This window comes from Labrus bergylta, chromosome 5, assembly GCF_963930695.1.
Source record: "Labrus bergylta chromosome 5, fLabBer1.1, whole genome shotgun sequence".
NCBI classification, from domain to species: domain Eukaryota; kingdom Metazoa; phylum Chordata; class Actinopteri; order Labriformes; family Labridae; genus Labrus; species Labrus bergylta.
Window position 1 is genome coordinate 31,614,601 of NC_089199.1, and position 8,960 is coordinate 31,623,560.

The 8,960-nt window shown below is 43.4% G+C and overlaps 1 protein-coding gene across 3 annotated transcripts in view; it reads right to left on the reverse strand.

Annotated features, from left to right (window-relative positions):
• Nucleotides 1-8,271, reverse strand: part of LOC136179323 (NLR family CARD domain-containing protein 3-like) — a 30,030-nt gene extending 21,759 nt beyond the window's left edge. For 2 of the 3 annotated variants that reach the window (XM_065955496.1, XM_065955494.1), the window contains exons 1-3: nt 8,111-8,271; nt 4,035-4,246; nt 1,811-3,755 (exon numbers count right to left, since the gene is read on the reverse strand). In XM_065955496.1, the coding sequence (XP_065811568.1) occupies nt 1,811-3,755; nt 4,035-4,246; nt 8,111-8,241 (2,288 nt within the window). In that variant the 5' untranslated portion in view covers nt 8,242-8,271. The remainder of the gene's footprint in view (nt 1-1,810; nt 3,756-4,034; nt 4,247-8,110) is intronic. The other variant, XM_065955495.1, reaches the window with a different exon arrangement.
• Between the last annotated feature and the right edge of the window lie 689 nt (nt 8,272-8,960).

Here is an 8,960-nt window from a genome sequence, read left to right on the forward strand (position 1 = left end):
AGATGTGGCCAGCTGCATTCTCAGACGTGCAGATTTCCTGGGGCTGGATGCGGCTCTGTTTTTAATTGATTCTAAACTTTTAAAATGAAGTGGGCTGCCTCTGTTTTATCAGGGTGTTTTTAAGTCTTGGGCCCTTTTTAACTGTAAAAGGTGCCCAAAGTCTGACTCTCTGTACTGGTTGTTGAGAGAGCCATTGATTCACAGGGCCAAGCTGGACATCAGCAGCAGCGTCACCCCCGGCCTGACGGTGGCGCTGCTCAAAACCAAGACCCTGTGCCTGCAGCAGCTGGTGGATGCAGTGGGGCCGGCGCTGCGTGATGCCGGGCCCTGGGCTCTCTTCTGGGCCTGCACTCTGTCCGGGTGGCGGGGAGGCTCCTGGAGCTGTGGCGCCAGAAGCTTTCGGGGAAAGAGAGGAGCCTCCTCATGGACTATGGGAAAAGAAAGGCCAGACCGGACCCTGCAGACCCCTTCCCTGATGTCTTCCTGAGCCCAGGCCTGGGGGAGCTCACCGGCCCCCTGCTGGCTATAGCACACCCAGAAAAGCTGACAATAAACAAAGCTGACAAAAAAACCTGGTACATGAACTGTGTGAAGGCGATCCACAAGGCCGGACTGTGCAACCGCCCCCCCACTGTGTGGTCAAACAGGCTGGGAGCAAATGGAGCCGGCCCACAGTGGAGGATTTTATATAAACCTCCCCTCAAAAAACGGACTGCCGACCTCCAGTGGAGGATTTTACATGGTGCTATTGCCTCCAATGCTTTTCTTTCTGTTCTTAATCCTGCTGTTCTTAACACCTGTCCTTTTTGTTGCCTTCCAGAGACTGAATGTTTTTATAGAGTGTAAGAGGCTCACAAGCTTCTTCTCTCTTTTAACATTGGTTTTTAGTTTTTTTGATGTGGTTTTTACTGAGAGGGTTTTTATTATGGGAGCTGCCTACAAAAAAGAACAAAAAGATAAGTGGCAGCTCCTTAACTACCTTTCAGGTGAGGCAAAAATGGCCATTTACATTAGCAGAAAAAACAGAGTGGAGAACAGAGAGGGGCAGGAGGCCAAAGCAGTGTGGCTGGTAAACATTAGGGCGAGACTCTGGCTAGATTTTAGATTTTATAAACACATTGGAGACTTGGACGCTTTTAAACAGCGCTGGTGTTTTAATGACATAATTTGTTCAGTTGTTAATGAAGAATTAGTTTTTGCACTAGTTTTAATCAGATAAATTATTTTTTTTTAAACATACTCGGATTTTAATGCATTAGCACTTTGTTGAACAGTTGAACTGTGAAAACTAAATTTATGTAAATAAAGTGTTTTGCAAAAATCAAAAAAAAATCTCTCCCTCTCTCTCTCTCTCCCTCTCTTTCTCTCTCTCTCTCCCTCTCTCTCCCGATCTCTCTCTCTCTTTCTCCCGATCTCGCTCTCTCTCCCTCTCTCTCTCCCTCTCTCTCCCTCTCTCGCTCTCTCTCTCTCTCCCTCTCTCTCTCTCTCCCTCTCTCTCTTTCTCCCTCTCTCTCCCTCTCTCTCTCTCTCTCCCCCTCTCTCTCTCCCTCTCCCCCTCTCTCTCTCTCTCTCCTCTCTCTCTCTCCCCCTCTCTCTCTTACTCTCTCTCCCTCTCCCTCTCTCTCTCCCTCTCGCTTTCTCTCTCCCTCTCTCTCCCTCTCTTTCTCTCCCCCTCTCTCTCTCTCTCTCTGTCTCTCTTTGTTTGTTAATATTTCAGATAAACACTGTTTTCAAAAACCTAGATATTGTATAGTATATATTTGAAGAACTAAACTTATTTTGACTCATATTTAATCACATCTGGACTTACTTTGCCTTCCTGCAGTTCCTCACAGCTGGAATCAGTCTCAGTCGTCCCTGCTCTGATGTCTTGTACTTATACAGGTCCAACTCATCCAGAACCTCCTCTGACATCTGCAGCATGTACGCCAGAGCAGAGCAGTGGATCTCAGAGAGTTCCTCCACTGATTTGTTCTCTGACTTCAGGAACTCTTGGATCTCCTGATGGACTGAGAGGTCGTTCATCTCTGTCAGACAGTGGAAGATGTTGATGCTTCTGTCAGGAGAGATATCATCACTGTTCATCTTCTTCAGGTTTTTGATGACTCTCTGGCTCATTTCTGGACTGTTGTCTCTCCGACCCAGCAGGACTCCTAAGAGTCTCTGGTTGGACTCCAGAGAGAGGCCATGAAGGAAGCGAACAAACAGGTCCAGGTGACCATTTTTACTTTTCAGGGATTTCTCCATGGCACTCCTCAGGAAGACATCCAGGGATGAGTCATCACTTTCAGGAGTTTGAAAAATGATGTTTTTCAGGAAAGCCTTCACTACACCTCTCTTCCTGTTTGTCAAACAGTGGAACATGTAGACTGCAGCCAGGAACTCCTGAACGCTCAGATGAACAAAGCAGTAGACTGTTTTCTGGAAGATCACACACTCTGTTTTGAAGATCTCTGTACAAACTCCTGAGTACACCGAGGCCTCTGTGACATCCAGACCACAACGCTCCAGGTCTTCTTTATAGAACATGATGTTTCCTTTCTCCAGATGTTCAAACGCCAGCCTCCCCAGCTTCAGAAGAACTTCCCTGTCGGCCTTCACCAGCTCATGTGGACTTGTCTCACGTCCCTCATCATACTTGTTCTTCTTCCTCTTTGTCTGAACCAGCAGGAAGTGTGAGTACATGTCAGTCAGGGTCTTGGGCAGCTCTCCTCTCTGCTCTCTGCTCATCATGTGATCCAGAACTGTGGCAGTGATCCAGCAGAAGACCGGGATCAGACACATGATGTGGAGGCTCCTGGATGTCTTGATGTGTGAGATGATTCTGCTGGACAGATCTTCATCATCACTGAACCTCTTCCTGAAGTACTCCTCCTTCTGGGCGTCAGTGAAGCCTCGTACGTCTGTTAGCCTGTCAACACATGAAGGAGGGATCTGATTGGCTGCTGCAGGTCGAGAAGTTATCCAGATGAGAGCTGAGGGGAGCAGATTCCCCTTGATGAGGTTTGTCAACAGTGTGTTTAACGGTGATTTCTTTGTGACATCAGACACAACCTTCCTGTTTTTGAAGTCCAACGACGGTCTGCTTTCATCCAGGCCGTCAAAGATGAACAACAGTTTACAGACAGCGAGCGTCTCTGCTGTGACCTTCTGTAATGTTGGATGGAAAACACGGAGCAGCTCAAGAAGACTGTACTCCTTATCTCTGATCAAGTTCAGCTCCCTGAATGAAAGCAGGATCACCAGACTGAGGTCTTGGTTCTCTGAGCCGTCTGCCCAGTCCAGAGTGAACTTCTGCACTGAGAAGGTTTTTCCAACACCAGCGACGCCGTTTGTCAGAACCACTCTGATGGGTTTCTGTTGGTCGGGTTGAGCTTCTGTCTTTTGGTTCTGTTGGTCGGGTTGAGCTCTTGTCTTTTGGTTCTGTTGGTCGGGTTGAGCTTCTGTCTTTTGGTTCTGTTGGTCGGGTTGAGCTTCTGTCTTTTGGTTCTGTTGGTCGGGTAAGGCTTTAAAGATGTCCTGACACTTGATTGGAGTCTCATGGAGGGTCTTCTTTTTAGAGTCTGTCTCAAGCTGTCTCACCTCATGTTGGGTGTTCACCTCTTCACTCTGTCCCTCTGTGATGTAGAGCTCAGTGTAGATCCTGTTGAGGAGGGTTCTACTTCCTGTTTCATCACTTCCTTCAGTCACATGTTCACATCTCTTCCTCAGACTGATCTTAAGTTCATCTGTAACCTCCTGCAGACCTCTATCTGCTGAAAGAGAAGAAACATATCCTGAGACTGGATTTATAAAATGATCAAATAAACAATTTTCATTATTACACATTAAGCAAACTGCATGACACAAAAACATCCCTGTAATAAATGTGTGCTGCTACAAGAGAAATAAAATATACTGAATATAAACTGACAGCAAGAATCAGATAAAATGTAAATGTTTCATTTAACTATATATCAATGAAAATACTAACTGCTCTGTCTTGTTTTTAGACACAATGACTTCAGTCTTACTTATTACAGTGCTGGACTTACTGGATATCTGCAGTCCTCCTCTTATTTTAGATCGCTTTCCACACTGGGGACAGGAGGACTCTCCTGATGAAGTAGACTGGTCCCAGTATGAGGTGAGACACTGTCTACAGAACCAGTGTCCACATCTGGTAGAAACTGGATCTCTTGGGACACACTGACACAAAGCACAGCTGGACAGCTGCTCCTCCACAGAAACAGACCCCTTTGTTATTCTGTGGAGATAAGGGAAATCATAAAGCCGTGAAAACTGACACTGACATTTAGAAACCAGTGGTGGACTGAATCAAATAAAGACACAAAACGTTTTAAAAAGGTGTGCCATGTCCTCCGCAGTGAGCATGTGCAGAAGTCTGTCTGTGTAACCATAGAGTCTACCACCTGAGTCCAATAACTGACCTACAAGTGTGATGTTATTTTCAACCAGTTTTCAAAAAACAGGGATTCATTTTTGTAGAGAATGTCCTTATTGTTCCAGATGTAATATCTGTGTGGAGAGAAGTTATGTTTCAAGATGAGAGACCAAGTCAAGAGTATCTGTTTATGGAAGTTGGATAGTTTGATCTGGATTTTACTGATATTATAGTTGCACAGTAATAAAATTCCAGGCCACCAACTTTAGAAAAAACATCATTAGTGAAGTTTCTGACGTAACTAGGACAGAGATAATATACTGCTCCTTTAAGTTTATAACGTGTACATCTGGAGAGATTTGTATCTGAAGGAGATTTAGGAGTCCCCTCAAGTTGAATATTTACATTGAGGTGTTGTGTAGGAGTATTGCCAAATATGGATGTGTTACATGATGTTTTTTTTGACCCATGATGAAAAGCAGACGTTTAGATGCATATAGGCGATTGTCTCTGTATGTTCGGGGAGATCATTATTTAGCTTCTTGATCCTCCTGGTCAGACGTGACCAGTGACTCTGTTTCTTGCTTAAATAAAATTATACTCTTTGAAAGCAAGTCAGAATCAACGGCAAATTTCTTCATCAAACATACCAACAACAAGGAAATCCACATCATTAGGAATCATATTCCATAGAGATGTTTGGTTATTTAAAATGTCTCAGCCTGTTCACTTTGAATGTTAAGAGCTGTGAAGTCTAAAAAGTTCAAGCCCCCACATTGACTCGTGTTTATTGTCACGTTCTTTTTAACATAATGTATTTTGTTTTTCCACAGAAAGTTAAACAACGTATAATCAAATCTTTTGGTTACATTTTAGTCAACATCCAAAGATAGAGCCGGATTAGTGAGTCTGGAAATGCCCTCAGCTTTTGAGAGAAAGGTCCTTCGTCTCAGAGATAAATCTCTTTGTAAACAAGAGTTTTATCAACGATGGGATTCAAATTTAAGGTGCACTTTATATTTTGCTCCTTGGTGATAACTACTCCCAGGTATGTGACCTGCTGATTCACTGGATTATTACAAATATGGGGAACATTACAATCTTTAACAGCCATGAGTTCAAAGTGTTTAATATTTAGGTTGAGACCTGAGACCTTTGAAAACTTATTAATCAGCTTTATAGAGAGCTGCACACTGAGCATGTGCAGGAGCTGTGTCACGACCTGCACACTGAGCATGTGCAGGAGCTGTGTCACGACCTGCACACTGAGCATGTGCAGGAGCTGTGTCACGACCTGCACACTGAGCATGTGCAGGAGCTGTGTCACGACCTGCACACTGAGCATGTGCAGGAGCTGTGTCACGACCTGCACACTGAGCATGTGCAGGAGCTGTGTCAAGAGTTAAAAAAAGAAGTACCGTAAAATCTGAAATATAAGTTGCTCTGGTATAAGACGCGCTGTGTTTTTGAAGGTCTCTCAGAAAGAAAATAAAGTTTACACTGTCTTCCTGCGTGACAGTTTTTATTGTGTTCAAGTCCAAAACCTGCAGTTACTGTTCAGCTCTGTCACCCTTTTAGTCTGTTTTCTCTTTGTGGAGTCTGCTCTCCTACCAGCTACAGTACGATAGTCGAGCTCTCAGCCTGCAGGGAAAGTTGTGAAGCAGAGACTCCTAGCTTGTGAGCTCTCTGCCCGACTCCACTTGTTTCTCTTTAACTTTAATAAAGAACTCTTTCAATCAAAAGAGCGTTCAACAAGGTTTATTTATGGAACAATATCCTACAGTTTTCTGTAAATTAATTATTATGACCTCTTGAGGGAAAAGTTTTGAAAAAGTAGCGCAGCCAGACTGGTCTGTGTCGCTGTCTTTCCCAGAACAGCGTGCACTCAGCTCTTAATACACTGAGGGCCTGATTTACTAAAGTCCCAAGTAAAGAGTACTAAACTGTGTGTTCACTCCAAAAAATTGCACGTTTGGTGAGTGTGTGTTTTTCGGATGATCGACTGAGAAAATTTGCGTGAATGACAGCAGGTGTAAACCTTGTGGAGGCGGTACTATTTAAGTTGGGTTTTTGTGTGTTCTACTGGTTTACGTCATGGAGAGTTTGGACGGAAAGCAGAATGACGGCAAGCGCAAAATAGGTATCAGTGGAAGAGGTAAATGAACGTCCAGTATTTTTGAGTTATAGCAGATAAAACTGAATATTACAAAAAGAAAATTTGGCTCATAAGAAAACCTCTGCATTAAACAGGGCCTCTGTTTTCTTCATCTTTTGAAGATGAATTGTCATACATTGTGCAGGAGGTGTGAGCTGTGTCCTCTGTGGCGCTCAGGCGTGACACTCGGCACCTTGTTGAGCACCAGACAGCTGGCCAGCGCTGTGTCTGATCGGACATAAACGCTCTTCCTAAGAGTTATCTAAGACGGGGGTACAAGCAGTGGTGAGGTCCCCCCAGTCAAGCGTAGCAGCAGCGGGCTTTAGAGGGAGGAGACGAGCGCACTATGGAGAGGAGCGCACCAGAGGACACGAGCTGGGGGAGAGACGCACAACCCGAGAAAAAGGAAATCCCAAGTTTAAAATAAAATGTTGGTGAGAAGAGGGAAATAGGAAGAAATAAACGTCAGTGTTGAGATTCTTTAGAATGCAGAGGCTGTGAATGTTCAGTTTTGTTTAAATAGGCAACAATATAGTTTAATCATGGTGTTTCCTGCTGTCATTCCAAACTTATTAACATGTGTGGGGAATAACATGATCTGTATGTCTTCTTTTGTTGTGCCTATGTCTCCTCCTAACTTCAATAACAGCAGTCTGTTGTGTGTAACACTGGTCTCCTGGGTTAGCACCTTCTTTTCAAAGGTGTTAAATTCAGACACCGTCACAATCACCTCAGTTTTTGTCTGCTTGGTAAATCACAATGCGTGTACTAACTTAACTTGTTTGCATTTTCTCCTTTCTAGGACAGAAACGCCCCATATTGAATATTCATTAAGTCAAACGTACTAAATGGTCAATGCGTGTTGTTTTGTTCATATGAAAGACGCAGTCCTCACTGCGCTCCGTTAGTAGATCAGTTAACACATTTCTTGCGGGTGGTATCAAGTTTGCACACGTTTTAAGACACACAAACCTTTAGTAAATCAGGCCCAATGAATGGGGATCGTTTTTTAATCGCGTCCGGCCGCACCCAGTGATGGTGACTTCTGCACCCGCGGTAATGATGGCTCATGTGTCAACATTTTATACTGGTATATTAGTAAGACCCAGCCAACTTTTAAGATGAAATAAAAACAGGTATTAAAAGTGCATCTTACACCGGATTTTACGGTACTTCAGTAAAAAAAAAAAAAGATCTCATTGTGTAGTCATGTTAGAAAACATTAAAAAAGACAAACAAAGAGTGGACACAACAGAAAACATGATTGAAAGAAAATGATCACAGCAGATCTCACTAAACTTCAGGATCAGTTTAAAAGACTTCTTCCTGCAGAATCACAGAGAAGACGACTAGATACACAACCAAAGAGTCAATACTGAAATCATATTGTCTGATCTATAAACATATAATACATATATATAATCCTTAGTATGTTGTTATGAGTTCAGTGACTTTCTCTGTATGATCACTGTGTGCAGGTTGATGATTAAAAACAAGAAAATCAACACATTATGGTGTTCAGGACTCTTTTTTTAGTTTGACAGTTTGGTGATTAAAAAAAGTTCTCTTACTGTGGATCTGAGGGTCCTGGTTCATTACTGAAGAGTGGAGGAAAATCTTTAGACAAGTCACTCTTCATAGAGAGACAGCTGGACAGAGGAGACTCTGCTCTGTCCTCCTCTTTGTCTTCTCGATCACTCATCTTCTGATCTCCAGATTGATCAGAGGACAATAAAAGACGTTCATGCAGGTAAAACAACCTGAGGACAAAATAACAAACAGGTGAGACACAAGCAGGAAAAATGTGAAAGACAGAGATGGTCAAGTGTCCACATCTCATTACCTGATGTGATCCTTCATTTGATTTTCTCTTCCTTCCTGTCTGTCTAAGTACCTGATGCAGCACCTCAGTGCAGTTTGTTTTGATCCTAACATGATTTGTCCGTCTGATCTGCCCTGAATAATGCCAATAACAAGACATTGAGTCTTAAACTTTAAACATTAAACTAACATGTTAGTATTTAACAGCAACCATGACCTTTAGGACATTTGTACAACTAGAAGTGTATAAAACAGGGTTGGAAATCAGCACTCGTCACATATGGGTGTCTTTTTGCAGTGGCGGGTGAATTTGCTCAACCTACCGACCACAGTGGCAGAGCGAGGGTCACAATGGTGCTCTATATGCTGGAATGGCTTTGCTTGGTGTAACATGATTAACAGAGCACAGACTAGCATCTCTTTAACAGCGGGTCAACCAGCTTCAGGTGTGTTTAAACTGACGCCTCGCTGTCTCAAGTCCAACATGATGAAAAGAAGAGCGCTGTGGCGTTGATTTGGGCTCAAAGGAGCAGCTGTAAATACTATAACTTCAGACATTTGTCTTGGGCTCAAAGTGCTGCACACATTCAGCGGCCTCAC